Raw genomic sequence first — 27294 nt, forward strand, 5'->3', positions numbered from 1 at the left:
GGTGGTCCAGCATGTAGTATTTGACTTTGGCTGGCACCTTTTGCATTGTCCTTGGTCTTCATGGGTGGAACAGGGGTGTACCTTGGTCTCAGCAGTGTTGACCCACTGATTTTTAAAGCTTGGTTTGTTTGCTAACATTTTAAAAATCAAAAAACTATATGTAAAAATATGGATTTTGACTTTCCTCTGAAATCAGACCTGACCACTGCGTGCTGATACCCCAACAAAGAAAAAGAAGCTGGACTAAGAGGCTGCTGTCCCAAGAAGCAACAAGTATACTCTGAGCTACCACCATCCCCACCCAATCCACCTCCATCAACCATGGCCTCTGATAGAATTTGAGTTTGAGACACCTGTCCTACCCCTCTCCCCATCCAAATCTTACCCTTCATCAAGGTTCATCCCATATTTGCTCAAGAGGCATCTTAGTATAAAAGGAAAAACACAATATTTAAATACCAGCTCTAGAGTCCAATGTCAGCATAATTTGGTGGAGTTATCTAACCTCCCTGTGTGTCTATTACTACTCTCTAAAGTGAGGATGGCAATATTAACTTATAAGGTTTGTATGGAGATTTAATGAGATAACAAATACAGAGTTCTTGACAAACAACAAATGTAAGTATTCTTCTCACCCATAAAGAAAACTACATATATTCCATTTTTATTGTTACCATCAATTAATAGGAGTTAGCTTTATATACCCAGTTAAAGGAAAGAAGACTGTCTTTTATTTCCTTATCCCTCAAGTAGTCTAGTATGATGTTAAGCATATAATACAGATCCATATGCTCTGTGCAATGAGAATCAAAATATTATCCTATATATTTAGATACTATCAAATACTGTCGAGGACAAAAGTCTCTAAAGAAGAAGATGTCAATTATACTATTAGTGTATTTTGGATAATCATTCCATTTGGACAACAAATTTTAATGTGATTTTTATATTCTTTAATATTTAAATATTAATGTTTATTTATATTATTTTCTATTATTTTGTATTTTTAAAATAAAACAGTAAAAAGGAAAATGCTGAAAGTCACAAAAACTGGGGTCCAATTTTAACTCTGTCACAAACCAGCTGTATTACTATAGTAGATGCTTCAGACTGAGACATTCTATTTGGAGAGATTTGAGAGCTAAAATCTATAACCAGACCATTTTAGCTAAGGTTCTAGACATGAATTAGGTGATGCCAATGAAAGGCAGTCTTAAAGTATTTGGAATATTTAGAAGGCAAAGTTAAGAGAAGCCATCTTCCTACTGCTGATTCTGGCTGACAAACAGGGCCATGAGACAGTTGTGTTGACTGGATTTCACCTTTGCTTATCCAGCCACTGGCTCCGATGGGTATCGTTGGCAGTGGGGTACCCAGTAGCACTAGTGATGATAGCCCAGCTGCTTCTTGCCTCTGAATCACAGCGGTGGTGCTGATCTTTTAACTTGCTAGTTTAGTGGTGGCCTCTGACTTCCAGCTCCTACAGACATTCCTATGGTTTTATAAACATCTATTGAGTCCATATTGAATCCCTTTCTGTTTCAAATAGCAGCCTGGTTCCTGTTTTCTGCATTGAACTCTGTAATATAATTACTTTAAGAAAATCATTTCTTTTGGGGGCACCTGGGTGGCTCATTCAATTGACTCTTGATTTAGGGTCAGGTCATGATCTCAGGGCCCTGGGATTGAGCCCCGCAATGGGCTCCACGCTCAGAGGGGACTTTGCTTGGGGATTCTCTCTCCTTCTGCTCCTCCCCCCACTTGCATGTGCTCACTGGCTCTCTCTCTCTCTCTCTCTCTCTCTCTCTCTTTCTCTCTCGCTAAAATAAATAAATCTTTTTTAAAAAAAGAAAATCATCTCATTTTGTTTTCTTATATGATAAATGGAGTTAGTACATGGTCTTACCTCTCAGGGTTTTCAAGAAAATTAAAGGGCAAAATAAAATTTGAATTAATTTTTTAAAGTATTGGAAAACTCAAGTGCATCATTTTTTAACCATGGCTAACTGAACATGCATTTATCATTGTTATCTTCTAAAACTCCTCCAACATGATAGTAAAGACATAAAATGTTGTAAATCCCCCAGAAGAACAAACTGAATTGGAAAAATAACGACACAAGAGAATAATTATATTTCTGAAGTTTGAAAAATAGATGGAAGAATGGAAATCTTAGTAAAGAATACCAGCTAGAAACAGAAGTTTCACCCTGCAGAACATGAAAAGATGCAGTATTAAAGGCACCAGTTTTGCAGAATTCAGAGAATCAAAGTGGAACTAAAATAGGGTTTTATTGGAAAGGCAATATACGGAGAAGTACCCAGCAAATACTGCTCCCACATCATTACGGAAAACTAGATATTTGTTTTCCGGTGAAATTAAGCCACAGAGGTGAGAAACGGGAGTTGCTGTATTTTAAAAAAGTAAACGATGTAAAAAACTACATAATAAATGGTATGACCCCAACTCCTTTCCTCACTCAGTTCCAGAATGGGGGCAACAAGGTTTTAATATCTTAGACTAGAGGTTAGATTATTTTCTAGTAGAGAAAAAAATGGTTCCAGAGAAAGGACTTTTAGATGCTGGCATTTTGTACCTAAATAAATGGCTGAGTACCTCCCACCCTATTATGAAGCCCGCAAGTCAACAAACGCTATCCACTCACACTGAGTATCAATCAGCTCTTTAGTGTCTCTCTTTTAAAAGTGAGCAGACAGCCCCCTTGAGGAAAGTCTTTAACAGGAAAGACAAACTGCAACAAACACACAGAAAACATGAACTCAGTAGAAAGAGCCTATTCAAGTAGAAGAAAAAATCAACAAAAATGGACTTAGGGGTATAAAAAGTGTTGTGTGCACTACAAAAGAATAGAGTGCTACAAGGAAGAATCAAACAAAATAAGAATGAGGTCAGATCTTGAGAAGTTTTGGAGGGGTTGATAAATAGATGTCCAAGTTGTTTTATTTTTTTAAAAAAGCAAAAATGAGAGGAGTGGAAATATAATAAAACTTGACACTTAATCCAGAAGGAGCAACATAAAAATCCCAGAAAGAATAGATGAAGAAAATGGAAGGAAAAAAATGGAAGGAAGAAAATTACCAAATTAACAAATGGAGAGATTTTTCCAAAAAATGAAGGGCATGCATTTCTAGATTAAAAGAACCAATCAACTTCTCAGTACAAAATTCTCACACCAATGTTACTATGAAATTTCACAGGAAAAAGGAAAAAGGAGAAATTCCTAACTCATGAGGGTTGGGAAGAACATCACATAAAAAGATCAGGCCTAACTGGCATCAAACCTCTTGATAGCAGTACTAAAGTTAAAAGACAATAAAGCAATATTTTTAAAATTCTAAGAAAAAAATATTTTAACTTATGATTTCAGAGACTGACAAGCTATATCAAAATAGAATAAATATATTTTCATATATGAATGTACTATAAATGAGTGTATTTCTCAAGGACCCTATTTCAGGAAGTTATTAGAGAAGCTTATCCCCTAAATGAGAGTAAACTGAGAAAGCACAGGATCCAGGAAACAACAGGCCCAACCCATGAGGGTGTTGAAGGGATTTCCCAGAATGAAGGCAAAGGGCAATCCCAGGCTCAGCTGTGTCTCAGGCTTGGTGAACCCCAGATGGAGCTGGGGACAAATGCTGGAAGGACAATGTCTCTAAGGAAAAGATTAAGAGAGAAAAAGCACATGATGTGCTTAGAAATGTGGGGAAAATATTAAAGGGTGTTTTACAATTCTTTTTCTGAATTTGGAAAGAATAAGTGATAGGTATGCAGTAATCAAAGCCAACACTTAAAATGAGACATTTATTAATTCCAGTAAAAACAAGAGAAGTGTACTCTACAGGAAACATTCACATTTCTTTTCTTGGCTCAGAAGTGAAAACAATTCAGTCGTAAGACTCTAAACACCAAATATTGATTCATGGGAAAATGGGGGAGGGTAACCCACGACGGCCATAGTTAGAGCTTGGTCTAAGTGCTAAATTTTCAGCCACTGTTATAGGAAGGCAGTAGATAGATATGCTTAAAATAGATAAATCAAGAAACAACTACACAAAATTATTATTTTGAAATGCAGATAATTTACAGGAAGAAAGAATTAAAAGATGAAAGTTGATGTCTCAGGAAGCAGACCTAGGTGGTGCCAAGGAGTGGTGGAGGGAGGAACTGTTGTCATTGTCTTATGGTACTATTTTATTGCTTTAATAAAAATAAGAATTAATTTTTGAAAGTAAAAGTGTTATACAATGTATAGGATTAGTACTAAGGAAGCCAAGTTTATACTTCTTTAAAGACCCAGTCAAAGCATGTGACTGGCAGTTTCAGACATTCAAGTACATCTTTGATGGCAGAATAAACAGGAATCATGCAGTCTCAGATCATAGTCAGGCCAATCCTCAAAGGGAGGGAAATCAAGAGACATCTCTAGGAGTTAAGAAGGAAATTCAATTTACCAACAATAAAATGCACAGCATTACCTAGGGAACATCCGACCAAGGATCTAAGGATGCAAAGATTATTTTGGGTAAGCAACATAGTACCAAACTTCAAATAAGATCAATCATGCAATGCTAAATAAGAAATTCAACAAATATTTCAGAAGAGTAATTTTTAAATATTCACATAACTCATATATAATTATCCCCAAATTAGTTTATTGCACAAAAACAGAAGGTTCAATTTCCTGGAAAAAGTAGATGTAAAATCTATCTACCAGTGACCTTTACATTGAAGTTTTCAAATTGTTTAATATTATGACTCACAAAATTCTATGTATAATGAACTGTGATAAAAATCAAAAGAAACTATGACTTTTACTTCTCTTTATGCCTGATCAGCACAATATTATATATAGTTACTGAATGGCAGTTGCTCTTATACCAAAGTGCATGACTAGGTATCATTATTGTGTGTGTGTGTGTGTCTGTGTGTCTGTGTGTGTGTGTGTGACTGTTTTATAAAATTTCAGCCAAGGCAAACTTCACTCCTGGCATTAAAATCTTCATCAAATAAAGGGATAATTGTTTTGCTTAGTGCTTGCCGACTCACAAAATGGTTTGGCTCTCAAAAAGGAACTTAAAGTCTGGATTATTTAGGTCAACTAAAGCTACTATTAATGTAAACAGAGGAACAACTCTTATGTAGTAAAATACTTTCCATATCCTTGTGGTTAAATCCATATTTCACAGCCGTCCTTGTTACACGCTTGCCCTGTTGCTACTGATGAAATGCACTGAAATTTGCCAAAAGTACAACAGTAAAACTTTACTCACCGATGAAAGGTGAAGGAAAAGCCCTATTATGGGTTCTCATGACACCTTGTAAGGTTCAAGTTTAAAAGGTGACTGGATTTCCTTAACCAAACACAGTGTCATTATTTTCTGAAGCCCATTTTTATTATTGAATAGGCAATATTTAAAAAGGCTGTTGTCAAGGAAAAGCATCCTAAAATTAGATCTGCCTGCTTTGTTTTCTTTGCAGGAAAAGCCACACTCCTAACAGCCTCTTCTGTTTTGAAGAGAAAGCCTAGTAGCGAAAGGTAAAAAATTTCACAGGGGGACTTCTATAAACAGGAGAAGAATAAAATTACCTACCATTTATTGTTTTCACAAATTATCTTTCTTGTATAAGTTTGTCTACACATAATATGTGTCTATTTTATCATTCTGTGTCTTTGAGAAGAACAAAAGGTCACCGACCCTAGTATCTCATTCCAGCAGTTCATTATCTCCTTCTCTACCTCTAATTTATTGACTTTATCCACTTTTTTGATGTCCATCATTCCCTCATATTCTCACCTCTCCCCTGATCTTAAACCTTAAAGAGGCCCTCAGCCCTCCTTCATCCATGACACTGGAATTTTCTGGCAATATATGAACTCTGTAAACCCAGTTCTGCATCTGCTCTGAGCCTGCATGGAAGCAGCTGAACTGAATGTAACAGGGTGAAAAAAGCACATAGGGATGCAAACCGATCACACTTGAAATATGTGATTGAGGTGGATGCTCAGCACTGCCCACCAGTTCCACTGCATTTCCTTAGTCACACTCCTTGCTGAGCTGTTTCACACCTTCTCCTCAAATCTCCACTCCCTCTCTCCCCTCCTCACTCTCTACAAATAGCCTCTTATTTCACTGAGAAAATTAAAGTAACCAGAGGGGACCATCACCAAGTTTTCACTTAACTACTTTGCAAATGTTCCCAGATAGTCTGCTTCCATCCTGTTACCATGGATGCGTCATCCCGCTCCTAGATCCAATCGCTGCACGTAAGCCAACCTTATCTCTCACCTATTTAAGGGGATGGAGATTTCCTCTCTCTCTCTCTGCAGTGATTATTTTTTTACTTCCTACAGAATCATTCATCATTCCCATCAGAATTCTCCAATAATATCCCCACATTTAACAAACTGCTTTATACTCAAAGTGTAAAGGAGCTATCACCATATCTCTATGATCTCCTTTCTAGAAAATTATTTAAAGAGTTAGATGTACGTACTGCTCCCACTTCACCTCCAGTCCTCTCTTCTACCCACTTCTCTGAGGATTTTTGTCCCACTACTTCTTTGGGAGTATTTTGCCAAGATTGCTAAAGACCTCCATAATGCAAAAGTCAATGGTCAATGCACAATCCATGTACATGACGTCTCAGCAACATTTGACACTTAACATTTGCTGTTCTTGACGTGTAGTCGTCTTTGGCTTCCAGGATGCCACAGCACACTGGCTACTCCTCCTTCTCCTTCCCTGACTTCTCTTCCCAAGCTCTCAATCTTGGGGGACCTGAGGGCTCAGCCCTGAGCCTCTTCTCATTTACAACCTTGTTAACTCCCTAGATGATCTCATCTAGTTCCATGATTTTAAATGTATTTGTATATTGGTGACTCACAAATTTATATTTTCCGCCTCGACCTCTCATCGGTCCAGCTGTCTATTTATTTGTAAGGCCACTTGAATGTCTAACAGGCTTCTCAAAATTCATGGATCCAAAAGAGCTTTTTGTTTTTACCACCATCTTCCCCATTTCAGGAACTGGTAAAGGTTAATAACCCCTTATCCACAGCTATGAAAATCTGAAAGCTCTAAACAGCAAACATTTTCATTTTGCAGGAAAACCTGATCTGACCTGAACTCGTTTGGCCGCAAAACCTGACTTGCACTGGTAGAGGCCATTTATTGTCTTTATTATATTTTGTAGCAGAAATATCTGTTGGGAGCTACTCCAGGCCCCACTGGGAATAATTTTTGGAATAGGCACCTTATTACCTTTCTGAAATCTGAAAGTTATGAATTTGGGTCACATTTTAACCCAAGGGCTTCAGACAAGGGATCATACACAACCCATTTGTTCAGGATCTCTCTCTCATGCACACACCCACACCCACACCCACACACACGCACAATGAAACAAGTCTTTATACCTCATTTTAATCCTTACATTCCCACATCTAACTCATGAGTGAGTTCTACAGCTTTAATTTTAAATATGTTCTAAATCTGAATACTTATCATCTCCATAAGTACCAATGTTGCCATGGACAACTGCCTTAGCCCCCTAATATATCCTTGGATATATTGGAAATAGTCCAATCTTATCCTTCCCTACTTCCCCCCTTGTTAGTGTTAGCTTCCACAAAATGAGCAGAGAAGCCTTCTTTTTCTTTAAGGTGTACAACCTGTTGATTTGATACATTTATAAAATGCATTTATAATTATAAATTTTAAATTATTTGTAAATAAATAATTACCACCATAGTATTAGGTACCACCTCCATCTCTTCACATAGTTACCATTTCATTTTTGTAGTATGAACATTTAAGATCTACTCTTTTAGCAATATTCAAGTATACGATACAGTATTATTAGCTATAATCACCATGCTATACATTAGACCCCAAAACTTGTTAATCTTATGACTGGAAGTTTGTACCCTTTGACCAATATCTCCACATTTCCCCCACCCCGCAAACCCTGGTAACCACCATTCTACTCTTTGTTCAGAGAAGTCTTGTTAAAACATAAGTCAGGGGGCACCTGGGTGGCTCAGTTGGTTAAGCGACTGCCTTCGGCTCGGGTCATGATCCTGGAGTCCCGGGATCGAGTCCTGCATCGGGCTCCCTGCTCAGCGGGAAGTCTGCTTCTCCCTCTGACCCTCCCCCCTCTCATGCTCTCTCTCTCTCTCTCATTCTCTCTCTCAAGTAAATAAATAAAATCTTTAAAAAAAAAAACAAAAAACATAAGTCAGATCCTCCATTCTGCTGCTCCAAAGTTCCAAAGGCTTCCTACCAGGCTGAAAATAAAATCTTAATTTCTTATCACAACCTGTTTGGTCTCAGATGATGTGACTTTTGCCTTTCTTTCCATTCTCAATCATTTCACGCTTTCCTTCACCCACTGTGCTCCGGCGCTCCTGGTCTTGTTTTTCCTCAAATATGTCACATGCACCCTGCCTCATGGGATTGTGCTCCTGCCTCCCCATCTGGGATGCCATTGGTTCAGCTCAGTCCTCACTTCATTAACATCCTTCTCTACCAGTTGCTACCACAGAAAGCCCTTCCCTGACAACTCATAAAATAGCCACTTTTGAGCCTCCCAGACACTTTGTCACCTTACCTTGTTTGCTTTTATTAAAATTACATTGCATATTTATTTGTTTATTATCCATCCTCACCATCAAAATGTAACTCTGTGAAGGTAGAGATCATGACCATACTGCTTATCATCGTATCCCTGGTGCCCAGAATAATCCTGGAGCTCCCTAAGTACCCAGTGATGAATATTCACTGAATGAAAAAATAAATTATATTGTATTAATAAGTCAACTGAAGTGCGTTAATCAAATAATATTAGTCCTACTTTCCAAAATACCTCAATATTTTTACAAGTGTCAGTATTGTGCTGATGAACTTAAGTTACAACTTTATTTCCGAAAGACTCTCATTCTTAAGATAGTTTTAATCAGTGGCTAAGATTTAACTCACACTGTGTAAATTAGTGTTTACTTTTATACTCATAAGACATATACTTAACAAAACAATCTGAGTTTATCAAGGAGAGTATTTTTTATTTCCTTATTTCTGAACTTAAACACTTCCCCTTTCTAGGGAATTTAAGTTTACTTGGTAACATGTTTCTAATTCCAAAGTGCTCTAAAGTCATTGCATCATATTCCTTGTTCTCCAGGCGCTCTAGCTATCAGTAAATTAACCAAGTTGTCTAATAACAGGAAGTAGACATTAGCTATTTTAGTATAGAATTAGAAATTTTAAAAAAGAAATCAAAGAAATATAAGAATAAAGGTAAACGATTTTAGCATTGCTTTTGGTTATTTTTTTAGAAAACTAAAACAATTTGTGGTAACAAATATGAAAATCTGTTACAATGCCCTCTGTAAAATTGAGGGAAAGTATATATAATAAAGTCATTTGGGGACTAATGCCAAGAATATTTTTATTCTTAAGAATATAAGAATATTAATATTTTGGTTGTAAATTTCATTTTATTTATTTATTTTTCTTTTTTATTTCTTTTTTATTATTATGTTCAATTAGAGTAAATTTCATTTTGGAACATGCTCAGTCAATAAGCATATGTGATCTCTCCTTAACCCATGACTCCATTATAGATAGATGGGTTCTCTTTACAGAGGCATTTTTTTATATATATTTTGCAAATATTTATCTCTAATTGAAATATGATTCACATAACAGGATGAAGTCAGAACAAAAATATTAAATGACAGTTTGAAAATTATGACTTTAGTTCAAGCTTCATCACACACCTTGGACTTAATGTCTGGTAAAAATAAAACCCAAGAACCATACAAATTGTACAATCACATTGTGAAATTTCAAGACTATCTTTCTTTGTAAGTTTCTCTGTAAGGACTGTGCAAAGAGAGGATTAGTTAGTCTTTAACTCAGTAATGGACAAGTAACTGGAGCCTGGAAGCTAATATAAAGTATTTGGCCTGATGGCCTCCAAGTTTGTCCGCTTATCTCCTTCTGCCTGACTCACTATGGTTTGGAAACTTCAGCAGGCAATAACTCACACAAAATACACAACCGTCTTCACTCATCATGAATTCTCTGGGCTGCAAGATCACATAAGGCCAGAATATTCACTGATGACTAAAAGATATTCCCAACATAATCCTAGCTATTCAATTACATAATGAAACAGAAATTTGAGTTTTACTAGGATCTAAGTGGTATTGATCTTAGGAAATCATAGTCTTGGAATAGTCATTCAGTCATACAGTCAGTGTTTGAATCTCCTCTGCCTCCTACCCATCATTTAGTTACCTGGAGTCAACTTTAATCTCATTATTTGGCAGAGGAATAGGCAAAAACAAACATGTTGTCTTACACATAGTTGAACCACAAAAGTAATTTACAATAACAGCTACCATTTGTAGATGCTTCTTGTATGCAAGACACAGGGTCCGAGCACTTTGCATTATTTTTATCCCTCACAACAATCCTGAGATTCTAAGTTCCACATTACAAGGTCTGTCTTTTGCTGTTTTTATTTTGTCTGTGACATAGTCACATCCCCAACAACCTCTACTGGTCAGGTTCTGATACCTCATTCTCTTCCTTTCTCCGGAAGCAGTTTAAATACCCTCCAAAAAAGTTTCTTAACCTTCCAGGTTGAATTAATGTTACTGCTGAACAGCTACAGTTTTACTAGCTATACCTTTCAAATGCAAGGTTGTTACATATTGCCTACTGTGTTTTTTCAATATATATTGAAACAGTTTTAAGTTTTCACTTCTTGCAACCCGCTATGCTGGGCACTGAGGATACAATAATAATTAGATGGATTCCACCTCTTTGCTCTTGTTACCCCCAGAAGAGGAAGAGAAGGACTACCTAAAATGCAGAACAATTAAGTGGACAGTAAAAATAACACATGAAGTGCAAATAGAGTGTCTAGAAGGGTCACCTAATTTAGTCTCAGATAATCATGAGTGTTTTTTCTCTGACTTTAATGATATTCTGATTAGGCTCCAAATTTCCGACCTGGTCTTTCAGAAATTCCACTTCAACATGCTTACAGTCTCACAAAGATACTGCCTTTTCACCAGCCCATACTTCCTTTTTTTCACACAGTTTAAATTCAAAATCTTTTCTCCACAAATCCCTTTGTCCAGTTTTTCAAGAGAAGATCTTTTCCAGACATTGTCTTTTCACCAATAAGACTTCTGGCTTATGAAAGTCAAAGTCTTCTGTTTTACAGAATTTAAAGTTTTTATTCCATCTTTAAAAGCAAAGGAGTCAGCTAAAATTTTATTTTAAATCACAGAAAAATGGATAGAGATTGGTAATAGCAGAATATGTCAGTTTTGAATAGACAACTATTTTATATAAAGCATAAATTGTGAAGACAAAGCAATATAGAGCTCCAAAAATAAATGTAAAGTGTATTTCTTTAATACAATCAAAACAATTGCTTAAGGAACAAAGAGAGAAGGAAGGAAAAAAAGAACTGAATCAGATTGCTTCCTTATCAACTCTGTATGGTAAGAAAGGATAAGTAATGAAAGAAAAGAAAAGCTGAATAAAAATAAAAAAGGGGAAATTTACACAGAATTGCAAATTAAGTTTATAAAAATTTTATTACATAATGTCATTTTATGGTATTTGGTTATACGTTGTCTGCTCACAAAATAAAAGTAACAAAATAAATAATCATTTCATATATGTGACTTTCTCAGATGAACACCCTAAAAATTAGCTAAACCTATCCATTGTAGCTAAGTGATACATACCCCAAATCAGCTCTTGGTTACTACATTATTCATATAGTACTTATCTGGTTTCCACAGTTTATTCCCCCTACTGCTTTGATTCCCTCCCTCTATTATTTTTTTCCTACCACGTACTCCTTTGACCCAATCAAAAATTAGCAAATGTTTCAGAGCTTATGAATATAAAAATTGAGGTCACGTTTTTCTTACCCTCTCCTACGTCTGAAAAGATAAACTTATACTGGAGTGATTCAGATAATAGAAGACATATGTAGGTAAGGAGGAACAAGATGGAAAATCGCTTTCTCCTTTTTCTTTGTGGTTGCAAAGATGAGGCCTAGAAGAGTGGAAACTGGGCCTTCCCATGCCCTGCATGACCTGTTGTCAGGGCAACAGGATGTGTGGGGAGTCCTGGCCTTCCCAGTGCCTGTTGCCAGGGTAACAGGATATGAACCGTCTTTCCTTATGCAACCATGCAGTTTCCCTGCCTTATTCTATGTTTCTCTTCTATTTGGTGGGAAATTATATTTGTTCATGAAACCTAACAGCAACACACTTCAACACAGAGCCCACTGAGAAATCATGTATTGGAAGAAATATTGTAAGTAGGGACATGCAGTTGATATTGTTGCTGGTAGAAATAAGTGGAAGATAATTTTATTGAACTGATTTTCTGAAAATTGCTTTTTATTTTCATAATCTTTTGATTGGATCAAAGAAGTAAATGAAAGGAGATGATGAGAGAGGGAAAAAAAGGCACAGTGGTAGTAGGAAAAAAATCTCTGAAAGCCAGAGAAGAATTATCTGAAAAATGTAGAAGCTAAGAGCTTGATTTTGGGTGTATATCAGTTGACTCTTTTTGTGCAACAAACCATCTTGCAACTAGTGGCCAAAAATAATAAACATTTATTATTTCCTTATGACTTTGAGGAAGTTATATAGTCCCAGATGACTTCACTCACATATCTGGTGGTTAATGGTTTGGCTGGTCTAAGGGGGACTCAGCTGGAATGGTTTATATCTGCTTCACATGCTTGTCCTCCAGTAGGTTTGACCAGACTTCTTCCCATGCTGGTATGAGAGTTCCAAAGAGTAGCAAAAGAGAATAAACTCCAATGCATAAGCCCTTTCCAAACCTTTACTTGTGTCACATTTGCTAAGACCCCATTGCCCAAAGCAAGTGGAATGGCCAAGTTCAGAGTCAATATGGGAAGGATTACCCAAGAGTGGATATTGGAAGTCACAAATTGGGCCATTTTACAACAGTGAACAACAACATGAAAGAATTTCTGGGAAATAGAAAGCTCTTTGGAAAACCTGAGATATCAAGGTAGAAATTTGCTGGAGGATGAAATATCAAGAGGGTCACACTTCCAAAGACACTTTTTCAGTTGGTACCAATAGGAGGTACTTGAGATTTTGAGAGCTCTAAAAATTTGAGAGGAGTTCCTTAATAACCATCTCCAAATGCAGTCTAAAAATGGGTGAGAAAAATGCTGTGTGCCTTTACATAGTTTATGTTCTCTGTCAGAAATAAAGCAGAATAAACACCATTTAGATGATTTTTCTAAAATAAAAGAAGAAAAGATTCGGCTCACTCTACTTCAGGAAAGGACTTTATTGTATGCATAAAATTCTTTAGAACAAAAAGAAGCAGCATAGCAGGAATTAAATACCTAGTTTTAATCAGTAGAACCCCTGGCTTTATTCTTACTGGTAAATAAAAGCTTCAGGGACAGACACCCAGGTGTCTCTACTGTGCAGGACTTTGTTTTTTTTTTTTTTTTTTTTCTGTTGTTTGGGATACCAAAGACCAAATAAATTAAAATAATTTTGTAGTATCTGAAGGGGCAAGAGGATTTAGGATAAGTCAAATTCCTTTAAAATACTAGATAGGATCCTTGTTAAAATAAGTTGATTAAAGGGGTAATAGTAGTGCATGTCTAGGAGAAGGAAAGAAATAGAACCAGGGAGTTTCTGACATCTAAAGCATATGCCAAAAGATAACTCCCCTTGGAGTATGCAAAACTAGGCAAACAGATGGCAGGATTGTGGAAAAATCAAAACAAGAGAATAGTTTTTAATTCCTAAAATGTCAGGTTTTATAGTGAGTCCTTATAGTGAGTATTAAATGAAATAATCTAAGTCAGTGTTTATTGGAAAAGAAAGATATGGGCCTAGGAATCTGGCCTTCCTCTTACTACCTGGGAAACATTGGTCAAGTCATTTAATGTCTTTGAGGCTCAGTTTTCACATCAGAAAAAAATGGGATAATTGTGCTGAACCACACAGATCAAAAGAAAAATCTTTTAGAAATTATAAAGCACAAAAATTATAAAATATGGTTACTACTATGATTCAATTATGAGTTTAAGCTAACTAAAAAATATGATTGATGCACAAGTTGTTCAGTGTTTTATCTTGCTCCAAATGCCGTTTATTTTTAAACATGTCTTAGGAAGTTCACATTTAAGCAGACCAGAGTCAGCATACTATTACTTTTTTTTTAAAGATTGTATTTATTTATTTTTGAGAGAAAGAGAGAGAAAGAGCACGAGCCAGGGAAGGGAGAGGGAGAAGCAGATTGCTCACTGAGCAGGGAGCCTGCCAGAGCACCGCTTGATCCCAGGACTCTGGGATCATGACCTGAGCTGAAGGCAAACATTTAACTAACCGAGCCACCCAGGCACCCCTGCATACTAATACTTTTCTAATAAGAAGTCTATTTTTATTTTCTTCTAAGTTATCAAGTACCTGATTCATGTACAAAATTCCAAGAATCCTTTGACCTTCCACTCTTATGCAGAGCTTAATTAGGTTGACCTCTGTTTTCTTGCCCTCTGGACACTATACTTAGGACTTTACTCTTTTTTCACAACTAATTATAAGCGAATTTGAGTAGCTATAAACATCAAAGTTTTACCTAGCAGAAATTACCTGCATTGAGCATTTTCTGGGCCTATTTAATAGAAGTGTGTGTTTTAAAATATTTTATAAAATATAAAATAAAATACAAACTCTTCAAACAATTTTAAGAAAGTGTAGCTTAAAAGGAGAAACCAGAAGGGACATAATGTTTCATTTATATGTCTCCCATGACCTATTACCACTTTTATGTCCTTCCTTAACAAGAAATAGTTATTCATGCCTAATACTTGCTCAGACCAGATATTTGGAATACTGTGATTCTCACGAGCCTTTAACATTATCATCTGTTTAATGATGTTAGTGAACAGTTCCCTTCATATCCAAAAAGGCTTACAGCACAGACCTTTCAGATGGGAATCAGACTTGCTCAAATATTTACATTTGATTAGCTGATTGAAATATGTTAGAATAAGGGACAAAATCTAATAATATAATGGTAATTTGGTATTTTCTAAAATGCATCAGTAAAAGGAAGGACTATGGGACATGACAGTAATTACTTGGAAGTCAGCTCCTTTGTGAACCAGGTCTAGACTGGGATAAGGAAAGACCTCAAGAATGATTTTCAAGCCAGAGCGACTCAGGAAATCAGACTAGCCCTGGGTTATACATGATTATAGAGCCCTAAAAACCACCCTGAGACTACCACAAGATGCTGAATTAAGGGTGCTGAATGCGTCAAGGCAATTCTTCTATCAGTAAAAGTCAAGGGTCAGCCCACTTCTCTTCGTCAGCTCTCTCTCCTGACAGGCCCCTCACTCCTGCCCCAAGGAAATGTAAATCCTTGAGTAGAAAAACCTGGGAACCTTGATGAACGCACTTCCACTGACCTAAGAGAAGGTCTTCCTTTCTCATCTTGACAACTCAACTCTCTCCACTGATTCTGATAAGAAAATTACTTGGAAAAAAAAAAAACAGAATTCTGCATTTTCATATAACATTAGCAATAATAATGATAACAGCTAGAATTTCTTGAATTCTGGACATTGTTCTAAGAAGTTCATAAGATTTATTCATTTAATTTTCTCAATACCCATGAGCTAGGTAATGATACATTCCTAGTTTACAGATACAAAAACTAAGGTATCGAAAAATCAAAACTTGGAGAAAATCATATAGCTGTTAACTAGCAGAGTTGATATACATATAAGAATAGATAAAATTATGGAAATTCCAATAATTACAATGTTTTAAAAGATTACTGTATGCCAGGTACTGTGCTGTATTTCTTATATACATTATTTTATTCAATTTTCACTACCTTTATTTGGACAATATCCAGATTCCCTGAGCCTAATCCTTCCCTTTTAAGTGGAAGGACCTTCAACTGGAAAAGCCTTCCAGGCCACCCTTTGCCACTTTTCACATTCTTTCACAACGGAGGAGGAGGAACATTTGGTTGGGGAATTGTGGATAAAGAATTACACCTAGGGGTGCAAATTATCCTTTTCAGAGGGTGAGAAAAGGATATTCTGCATGTAGAAAGCATAGTCTCATCTGTTAGAGGCCATGAGGCACACGTAGGAGGGCAGATTTTGCCACTGCTGAGGAGGTTTGCGGTTTGGGTGGATAAACTGAATTCAAGGGTGTTCTGGCTCATTTAGCTGCAAAATCTTATCCTCCAACAGAAATTTAGTCTGCAATAAAGCTAACATTTTGATCTCCGTCAGCTGGACTCCTAAATCTATCCCTCACTTACTCCTAAACTTGGATTAGAGATATCATTCATTAGCCCCACCCCACCCCACCCCAAGATCTCATGAGGTAGGTATCAATTTTTGTCTATGTCTCAGCTGAAAAGTCACCTTCTAAGATAAATCATTCCTATCCAAAGTACCTTCCCAAGTAACTCTTGATCACATCACCTGGTGCATTTTCTTTAGGTCACTTCTTACTCTACATTAACTTATGTTTTTATTGTTTTTGGTATTTGTTTCCTCTACTAAAATAAGTTCCTGTGCCTAAACTTGTGCCTGATATAGCACACAATCAGTGGGTATTTATTAAATGAGTGAATGAATGAATAGAATAATTGATTTTTACAAATAAGGAAAGTAAAGTTTAGAAAAGTTAAGAGATTTTCCATGATCACAGAGCTAAAGAACAGATGGTATGAGAAAATACCTGACTGATTCCGGAGTTCAGGTTTTTAATCTTTAAGGTATTTTACCTTAACCATATCTATTCTATAAATATAATATTATATAAGGACTGAAATTTATATTAAGATTATATTTATAAACCAGAATAGATTTTGCGAGGTGGCTTCCTTTAGATTTATGACTAAAGAACAATTTTTAGACTTATTTTTCTGAAAAGCCATCAAAACCATCAGCAATGTGAGACTAAAGACTGAGATTTATCAACAATTTCCAAAAAAGAACATTGATATTTTCCTTGATATCTGAAATGAATCTACTACAAGCTCTCAATATCAGAGCTTGGTAAGAAAATTGGTGGTTGAGGCATGTAAACCAGGGTTAAATGGAAGACAGTTATTTAATGCCTAAAGATAAAGAGTATCTACTCCACTTCTCCATAGAGTGGCTGAGACTGACTCCACCTCTGGGCATCCTGTCTGTATGAGAATGTGTGTGTTGGGGGCAATGGTGGTGGAGAGGGTAAGAATATAAAAATGGTCATGTTGAGGCACCTGGGTGGCTCAGTCGTTAAGCGTCTGCCTTCAGCTCAGGTCATGATCCCAGGGTCCTGGGATCGAGCCGCGCATCGGCCTCCCTGCTCTGCGGGGAGCCTGCTTCTCCCTCTCCCTCTGCCCCTGCTGGTGTGCCCTCTTCTCGCTGTGTTTCTCTCTCTGTCAAATAAGTAAATAAAATCTTTTTTTAAAAAAATGGTCATGTTGATTAAACACTCTGGTACTCTGTTACGGAAGGAATGTATTTAGTTTCTTGCTGCTGCATCAGATTTACCACAAACTTAGTACTTGAAACACCATAAATGAATTATCTCCAGTTCTGTAGGTCAAAAGTCTGATGCAAGTTTCACTGCACTAAAATCAAGGTTTTGGCAGAGCTGCATGCTTTTTTGGAGGGTTTAGAGAAGAATCTGCTTCTTGCCTTTGCAAGCTTCTAGAGGTTGCCCACATACCTTGCCTCCTAGCCCATTTCCTCTATTTTCAACATGGACAAAGACGAAGTTGAGTCTTTCTCACATCAGAGCACTCTGACCTCTTCTGCCTCCCTCTTCTACTTTTTAAGAACCTTTGTGATTACATTGGGCCCACCTGGATAATCCAGGTTAATCTCCATATTTCAAGGTCAGCTGATTAGCAACCTTAATTCCATCTGCTACCTTAATTCCCCTTTGACATGTAAGGCAGTATCTTCACAGATTCTAGGGATGAGGACATGGACATTTCTGGGAGGCCACGGGTCTGCCTACCACAAAGCCCATGGGCAAAGTTTTAAGGATCTGCATCCTTCTCTGTGATCTTTCTAGGTAACCATTCTGATTATGTCTTCTTTTTTGAATTGAAAGTAAGATGAATAAGAGCCTTAGAGGGGCACCCGGGTGGCCCAGTCGGTTAAACATCTGCCTTCGGCTCAGGTCCTGATCTCAGGGTCCTGGGATCGAGCCCCGCATAGAGCTCCTCACTCAGCAGGGAGGCTGCTTCTCCCTCTGCCTCCTGACCCTCTCTCTGCCCTGCCTCCATCCCACGTGTGCGCACTCTCTCTCTCAAATAAATGAATAAAATCTTTAAAAAGAGAGAGAGAGAGAGATTTAGAGCTAGGCAGGTCTGTATTTAAATGTAAGTTTCAGCAGCTACTAGCTGTTTAAAAACTTAGGATACTTACTTTTTGACAAATCATTGGAAAAGTAAATGAGAATACAGATATGTTATATTTGGAAAGTTCTGACAACCAGTAGATGATGAGCACATATTACTTCTTTCCATCTTCTCCATCCCTATTCTATCTGTGACTCTATCTCCACCCCTCTGACCTGACTTTAGGCCCTATTTTGGCAGTCTAACTGATTCTCTAATTTTGAAGTTAGAACCACTATAAGAGTCTGAATTTTATTCATTCATTGATTGATGTGTAAAGGATTTATTGCATGATCTCTATGTGCCAGGTACTGTACCAGGTGCTAGAGATCCAAAAGCAAACACAATGAACATGATTCTTGCCCTCAGGAACTTGTGGCCCAGAGTGAAGGTAGATTTCGTTATGAAAAGGGAAGTCCAGTTACTTTATGAGCCAAATATAGGAAACTAACCCAGTATGGAGGGTCAAGAAGGATTTCCTTTGCAAGTGAAATTTAAGAAGAGATCTTTGAACATTACTTAATAGTGTCCCTATTAGGATTTTGAGTAGGATATTCCTTCCTGACAAAGGAATTTCCCAGGCTCTGGAGGGCATTTATCCTGCCTGGACCCTGCAGCCCACTGAGTACAGAAACACCCTCAGGCACTGCAAGAACCAGAAACATCCCCACACATCTCTAAAAGCATCACAGGGAACAAGAGCAGCCCTGGCTGAGAGAGAAGAAACGTAGTAAGAGAGAACAAAATGAGCAAAGGCAGATAGGCAGTAAGCAGTATTTCTTTGGTGCGACCTTGACCCTGATTGGGAGGGGGCCACAGAGGAAGAGGCACGAGAGGAGGCTCCAAATGTTGAGCAGGTACAGGGACACCCTGCGAAGGATGCTGAACTTTGAAAGGAGGGTACTAGAAGGCAGGACAGTAGAAGGATCAGATTTGCTCATCTATAATGCTGCTTCATCCTAAAGTATGATTCCAGTTTGGGACTATGGTGCTAATAGCTCCTGTTATTTCACCTGTTTTTGCCAATTTTTATTCTAAATATGTATTTCTGCTACATTTTCTTGGTGATGAGGGTTTGGGTACTGCCTCTGAGAGCTGCTCAACACACTGTCCTCTTCAATAACAATTACTTTAAATTTGTTATAAGGTTATTATACATTTCTTCCTTTCTCCTTCACTTTCTGCTTCTCTATATTTTATTCTTCCATTACTGATCATCACCACCAATCAGAGGAAAAAAGAAAAAAGAAACTTAAGTCTTTCAACTGTTGCACTCACAATTCTAGATCTTAATATCTGGACATTTGTCTAGATATGGAGAGAGAGGCAGGTAAGCATCTATACGTGTAAAATTAATTCTCATATATTAAGTTAGTTTCCAACAGTAAAATTCTCATAGGTTCTAGTCCTACATTTCCTACATTTATAAAAATTGAAAGAACTGGCAATAAGTACTATGAAGTAGTGAGTCTCAGATTTTTGTCTATATTTTATAGTTTTGAGCAGTTTAAATTTTCCTCCATTCTGTTGAACAACTGAATAAGATAACACTCTGATTTAGTTTTTGCTATAATGCTGTGTTCACTGGACTTTCTACTTGACCACAGTATTCTGGAAATGCTGTCACCCCTTAGATCAAACTCTTAGAACAGTGGCATTGACTGGAAAGAGCAGCACCAACGTTTTAAAATATGTTTGTTTTTGTTTTTTTTTTTTTTAATCCACAGCTGTGGAGCAATTTTTTCATTTAAAAAAAAAAAAACAGTACCATGACACAGAAAAAAAGAATTATTTCTAAACCTGGAAAAAAAACCCTGCATAAATGAAAACACATACAACTTTCTTCAAGGGAATCAATAAACTTAACAATCTTAGCAAAGATTAGAGTTAGAAAAATTTCCTTAGTATGTAGGAAGTAATATAGGTCCCAGAGTCACAGAAAACTTCTGAACCAGAAATTTCATTAGGTGTTGAGATGGCAGAAGAACTAGGAAGTGTTTTCCAGATCCTAAACAATTGATAACTTATGTACAAGTATATGATTCTTTTTAAATGTCGTTTACGAAGGGTATGGTGCCATAGTCATTTGCTAACATTTCCACCATCATGGATGATGAGTTACAGTGTATAATCTAAGTTGTCATATTGAGAGACAAATTAGTGGTAGAAGATGGATTAAAGAAAGCTAAAGAATAAAGCTATAACTGTAAAATAAAGTTAACAGAATAAAGCATGCAAGTCTATGTCAGGAATCAGAAGAGGAAAGTGTTTCACCCTTGTTTCCACAAAGTAATAAGAGATTTCTTGGCACATCACTGAATATGGTGTCTCAATTAAATATTATATGAAGGAGATTTAAAAGAAACTCAATGAAAAAAAATCAACAAAATGGTAGAGAATAACTGATACTTTAATTTCATTTACCGATGTTTTCACATGTGTTACAAAATTTAAAAGCTATTTGTATGGACTCAAAAAAGTGATTTAAAATGTTATGCTGTATGATATTCCTTATAAAATGTTTTCTGTAAATATCTACCTATTGTAGCTCATGTTTACATATTTAAAGTATAGTTGAATAAACTTTATTTTACTTTAAACTTTGTCTTTATTTTTGTTTAACCTCAAAAATGTATGTACTATAAACCTACTTAAAAACAGAATGTCCTATTGAAATGAATCAGTGGATTCGTGAAGTTAGATACAGTAAAAGTAAAAAAAATTACTTTCCAAATATCTAAAGTTCTTCATTGAGTCTTCTTCAACAAACCAAGAAAATTATTGCAAAATTGTTTGATAGCTTTCATGGGTAGCATAATTTTAATTGCCAACACTTAAAAAGTGAAATTCTAGCAGCAGAGATTTTGATAAGCTAAAAACTCTGTTTGAGTCAATATTACATTTTAAATAGGCAAGACAATTCCAGCAATGGAATAAGGAGACCTTCATATCACTGCTGTGAATGCAGACTACACAAAAGACCATAATTAAACAATTTAGTTGTCATTAGTCATGCAGATTTTAGATTTAGAGCTTCTTATTTTGAATTCTAAACCTAGAATACTGGAAATGTCTTAAGTCAAAGTACAAGTAATAGTACCAAAACGCAAATTCCTTCTTTCTTTGATGCAAAGGCAATCAGTCATTTCAATCAAGTCTAGTAATAATGATTATTTTTTTAAAAACTAGTTGCAGTAATTTTTTTCCCTAAATGGTCATTCAGTGGCTCTATGTGGACACTCACCAAATTTACTTAGTACATACATGTGTTATTATATCCTACATCAACATTGAATATCAAGTCTCGAAGGTCTACTGTTGAATGACTGTCACTTTCTACTGAAATAAAATGAGATCGATCTTTGAGATCAATTTATAAAGTGAATGTCAGATAACTTCACTCTAAAATGTTAGGTAAACAGAAAGTCACTTTTCCAAATTTCTTAAAGACATATGCACAAATTCACTATCACAAATACATACATTTAAGTAACTACATATATTCATACATTTAAGTAACTACAGGAAAATAAAACAAAACAAACAAGCAAAAAACATCCTGTCCTGATAAAGGGAAGAAAATCTAAAACAGGTTGTAATATGACCTATAATTTTTCCGGTACAGATGTTCATCCACTAATTAGGTTGGGACACAAATCATCTGGTGACTGCCAATGTTTAATTTTCATCTATGCTAATTAACTTTGTAAGCTGCTATCTGCTTTTATAGGATTATTTGTTTCCCTAAGAGAGCAAAGTCACCAAAAAACTCTAATTTTAAGTCTTCAAAGGATCTTAAAAACATATTTCTCTAATTCATTCAAATGATGTAAGATGGCTTCCTTTTTTAAAAGTTATTCTCTGTTAAATGTTGTTTGCATTATTAGTGTGCTCTTATACCAGGGTACTGTAATGCCACGTATTACTTGAAGTGTAAGAAAACATACAGAGAATGCTATTTAAATAGCTAGATATTACTAAATGCATTCAAATGGAGGAAAGTAGAAAGAATTTTTCCTCTAAACAAAGTTTGACATAATTTTTCTTTTAAAAAATCATATATCAAAACAGTGACATTAAATTTACTCAGATGTTGCATTGTATATAATAGTATGTAAATGCAGCCTTAGAACTATGAATCCTAGAAAACCTCTATTTTGCATAGCATAGGACTCCTTCAGCTATTATTATAGAAAAGCAATATATTTTCATTTGAGATCTGCAAATATGTTAGGCAATTGCAATGGCCTGTAAATATTCATTTTGCACATTTTTATTGAAATGTTAAAGCTGATTTTTAAATTATGATATTAAAATTAAGCATGTAAACATAGGGTTCTGGTGAACTAAACAGAACTTAGTAGCATACACAACAAAAAACTTAAATGTTTAAATAGCAAGGTAATAGCAATGCAATTAAAGTTTGACTCAGGTACTTACATTTCATGCTTGACATAAGCACATCTCTTGACCCATCTTAGCAAGGTCTATTTTATACCATGAGCTATTCTGTACTCTCAGAAGACATGAATTGGTTAATTTAAAGCTAAAATTCTCCAAGAAGTTTGGAATGGTACTAGTGTTTTTACCACATTTTTTCTTAAATAAATAACAACTAAGACAAAGAATAAGCACAATGGAGTACAAATATTTAGTATCACATTAATCCTGCCCTTGCTTTTTCAAAAAATCTAATCACAGAGAAATAACTACCAGTAGTTATCTTTCTATTTTTCCGAAGGAAATTTTATTTCTGCAAATATCCTGGGAAGCATCTTTCCTAGTTATATTTCTGCATATCTAAATCACATATCTAAAGAATACATGTAGAATGTATAAAAGAAGCCATGTGTTATAACAGTGAAGTGACTTCTCAGGGAGTTACCTTATTTTATGTTAAACATACAGGTGCAAAAAAGATTACCCATCCTTCAAGCAAGTTGTTAGCTGAGAGTGACACATTTCATTTTCTAAGAGAAAATCTTTCTAAAGGAAACACTAGTCCACAAATTCAGATAGTATGAACAATTAGTCATGCTAATAGTCAAATTCTGGGTGGGGTGGGGTGGGGGATAAAAACACAGAACCAAGCAAAGAGCTTACTCACATTCCTTTCAGGCGTTGCCACATTTTTTCAGTGTGTTCTCCTATGAGATACTTAAAAGTGGTGTTTTCCAATTCTTCAATTTCTGTAGCAGTTGACCCCATGATGATACTCCTAGGGCAATATAGTTACAGTCAGTTTCAGCAGCTAGAACAAGCATTCCTCAGTCCCCTACAAATCTCAGTTATACAGTAGCATCTTTTGTCTATCAAAATATTACAGATTTACAAAGCTGAGGGCAGCTTCTGTCAGAATTGCTATTGACTTTGACAGGCATATCCACTGCTCTCATCACCCGCCCTTCCCCCCGCCCCAAGCAGACAGCTGTATAAACAGATCCTCTGACCTCACGGGAACAATCCTCACATGTGAGCCTGCTACTGTACTACTGACCGACTGAGCGCTCCAGCTCTCCCCAAAAGCAGCTCATCTGTTACTGTTCGGTGCACTGAAGCACATCAGAATTCCTACAGTTTACAAGATCTATTATGCACAAGAGAAACGTGAATGACTTTAGCACACCAGAAGAAGCTGAATTCCTCTCTACCAATGGAAGGAGGGCAGGACGTAATTAAGAAAGCAGATGGTAGGAACCAGTGTCAGCAGCACCACCCTGAGAAAAAAGTGCCTGTTTTAAATGCCAAGGTTTTTGTCTCTTAATTGATCTGGGATCAACAGTTAAAGATATATCATGCTCTAACAATGAAAGCAACAAATATTAATGACAACAATGAGGAAATAACACATAGAGCCATACAGAAGGCAGACCACAGAGCTCCACAGGTTGTTATTGAAAGACTGTACATCAATGATGCTGTAATCATGCTTATTCACCTTCTCCTAGCAACTCCACACAGTAGGTAACCGCCAATTTAACCAGAAGAAAACACGGCAGCTGCACACAGCCTGTTCCGTGAATCCTTTGGGGATTAAAAGATAAATAAAATGAAACTAGTGTGGATGCTTGTGTGTGTGTGTTTAAGGAAAGGGAGTGTGTGAAGGTGGGGGGAAGAAGAAAGGGAGCGAGGGAGAGAAATTGATGCTGTGCCGCTTGTGCATTTTAGAAGAAAAATGAGAGAAAATGAACATAAAAGGAATCAGAACTGAGTCATCTGCCAAGCTCCCAACACATGGTGAGCTTTCTTTGAAACAAGCACAGACCTTGAGTATGAGCTCCATAACAGCTATTGCTATCTGCAAGCTGCTAAGAAAAATACACTTAAAAGCAGTATCTCTTCTTGCTTGTTTTGAAACCCACATGTAGTTTTATTCCTCCCTGCAAGAAACCTTGTTTGTTACCTTGAAGTTTAAGATAGAGATATTCATAGGTAGTAGAGAGATGATAATATCTTATATTTATTGAGTACTTACCATGTGTTAGTACTGACTAGTACCTAACGGTTTACCTTTTAAAAATTCTTACAAAGAGCCCGTGAAGTAGGTAACATTCCCATTTAACAGTTGAGGAAACTGAGAAACAGAGATATTTCCCAGATTTAAAGCCAGTCCTTCATTTTTGTTTTGTTTTGTTTTTAAAGATTTATTTATTTATTAGAGAAAGAGAGAAGTGGGGGGGGGCAGAGGGAGAGGAAGAGAGAGAATCTCAAGCTGACTCCCCCCTGAGGGGGGAGCCCGATGCAGGGCTTGATCCAAAGACCCTGAGATCAGGACCTGAGCAGAAATCAAGAGTGGGAGGCTCAGCCAACTGAGCCACCCAGGCACCCCTAAAGCCAGTCTTTTAAAACGGGCTCTATGATTTTACTGACAAAGTCTTCCAATATGAGGTTACTTTGAGTGTCTAAACACGGAATGCATCTAGTGGTCAAAATCATAATATATATATGTAAAAAGCATCTTTGCAAAATTTTATAGAAAGTGCCTTCTGATTGACAAATTAGAAGAGGTGAGCTTTTCTGCACTATTGAGGCACAGTCGATACAGGTGTTGTTCTGGGTTCCCATAAAACCAGGAAACTTCCACAGTGTCAGAGCCCTTGATGTCCTGCAGATAAAGGAGCAGGATGCCCTCACATTCCTTGCAGCGGGAACCTACTTGGCACCAACCTGGCCCCAACGCTGACTTCCAAACCAAACCGTCACCTACAAAAGGGAGAGTGATGCCATTACCTCATAAATCTGAAGAGGACCTGGGAGAAGCTACCGCAGGCAGCTCGTGCCATTGTTGCCGTTGAAAAGCCGGCTGCCGTGGGTACAATGCCCTCCGGGAGCAGTGGCCAGTGCGCTGTGCTCAAGTTTGCTGCTCCCACTGGAGCCACTCCTAATGCTGGCCGCGCGACCCTGGAACCTTATCTAAGCAGATGGAGGCAGCCTTCTGGGAGCCGCAGCTTCCCGCGCTTACTGATCCTGGGGCTGACCCCCCGCCTCTCCAGAGGTGTCTTAGTTAACCCGCCCACCCCGGGTCTGCTCCATGTGGTCACTGCCACCCCCGAGCAACAAGGGAGCTCGTTCAGTGGCTCTGACGTGGGGGAGGGGCGCCGGCCGGTGGCACCATCCCCCTGAGCAGCCACAGAATGTCAGGCCTGGTCTCTACTTGCACAGAGATCTAAAGAGATTGAAAAGGGAGCGCAGGCCGCTGCTGAAGATGCTGTGCCCAAGGAAGAACTTTGCGAGAACGGACTGCTCCAGCTCCAACTTGGGGCAACTCAGCAGAGCTGGCGGCCAGGCGGAAGGTACAGGTGCCCTCTGCGCTTGCTCCGAGGTTCCGGCCTGAAGCCTGGAGCGCCAGGCCCCCCACCCAGGGCCTGTCTGCAGCCCCCGCCGCTTTGGCCACGCAGGGAGTAGGAACCACCGTCAAGAGGTTGCAGGCGCTTCTGCATACTCGTCAACAGAAAATGGAAGTAAGGTTGGCAGAAAATAAAGTTTCTAAAAAGAAGAAGTAGTTAAATCAACTGAAGCTTCAGTTTTCCTTTCTTCGACAAGTTACTTTCCTGAGCTCCATGTGAATGTAATGTCTTTAGCTAGCCGACAGCTTTACGTAATCACAACGTTACCCCATGAGCATTTACCAGAATAGTCAGAAATAAGTTGGTCATTGCTCTGAAAGTACTGATTTTACCTTCTCTGTGCCTTCATTTACAATTCCAGATACATTTACTTAATAAACACCTGATTTTTCTTTAATGAGGTAGTCAACATCTCAATTCTGTTCCAAAGATGAATCACAGTGAAAAATCTCTGTAAAATGCAAGCACTCCACCATTACTATTTTATGAGCCAAACACCATAGTCCTTGAGGTTATAATCTTGAGGCTTCAAGTCACAAATGATTTCCTAATTATGCCAAGATATGTCAAGCCCTCACATTGCCTAGCTTACCAATAATATTGCAATGTAAAAAAATGAGGACTATTCTATTTAAGTGTGGGTGAATTTTGTCATTAAAACTTATTTGCCCTTTCACTCTCACTTCTGTCATGTATTGATATTTAAGAACTCATAGTGTACTGATTACACTATGAAGTGTGTACTGATTACACACTTAATACACAAAAATGCTTAATTACTGCATTAAATGTTTCATAAAATTAAAATTTGAACAATAAGCTATGCAGAACAGCTTATTATTTAAATCCTTGACCAATATAATATTCAGCCTCAGGCAGCATCAAAAATTTATTTCTGTTAATGTAGGGAATTCAAAGCATTTGTCTTTTATAGTTTATAACTAACATCTACAAGATGTATT

General features: G+C 37.1%; 1 protein-coding gene across 4 annotated transcripts in view; it reads right to left on the reverse strand.

The window, feature by feature from the left end:
• Positions 1 to 24567, reverse strand: part of PDE1A (phosphodiesterase 1A) — a 315842-nt gene extending 291275 nt beyond the window's left edge. For 2 of the 4 annotated variants that reach the window (XM_027591026.2, XM_027591023.2), the window contains exons 1-2: positions 23936 to 24074; positions 23593 to 23703 (exon numbers count right to left, since the gene is read on the reverse strand). In XM_027591026.2, the coding sequence (XP_027446827.1) occupies positions 23593 to 23693 (101 nt within the window). In that variant the 5' untranslated portion in view covers positions 23694 to 23703; positions 23936 to 24074. Of the gene's footprint in view, positions 1 to 23592; positions 23704 to 23935; positions 24118 to 24423 lie in introns of those variants that run through there. The other 2 variants (XM_027591025.2, XM_027591024.2) reach the window with 2 other exon arrangements.
• Positions 24568 to 27294: the final 2727 nt, after the last annotated feature.

This window comes from Zalophus californianus, chromosome 3 (assembly GCF_009762305.2).
Source record: "Zalophus californianus isolate mZalCal1 chromosome 3, mZalCal1.pri.v2, whole genome shotgun sequence".
NCBI classification, from domain to species: Eukaryota; Metazoa; Chordata; class Mammalia; order Carnivora; family Otariidae; genus Zalophus; species Zalophus californianus.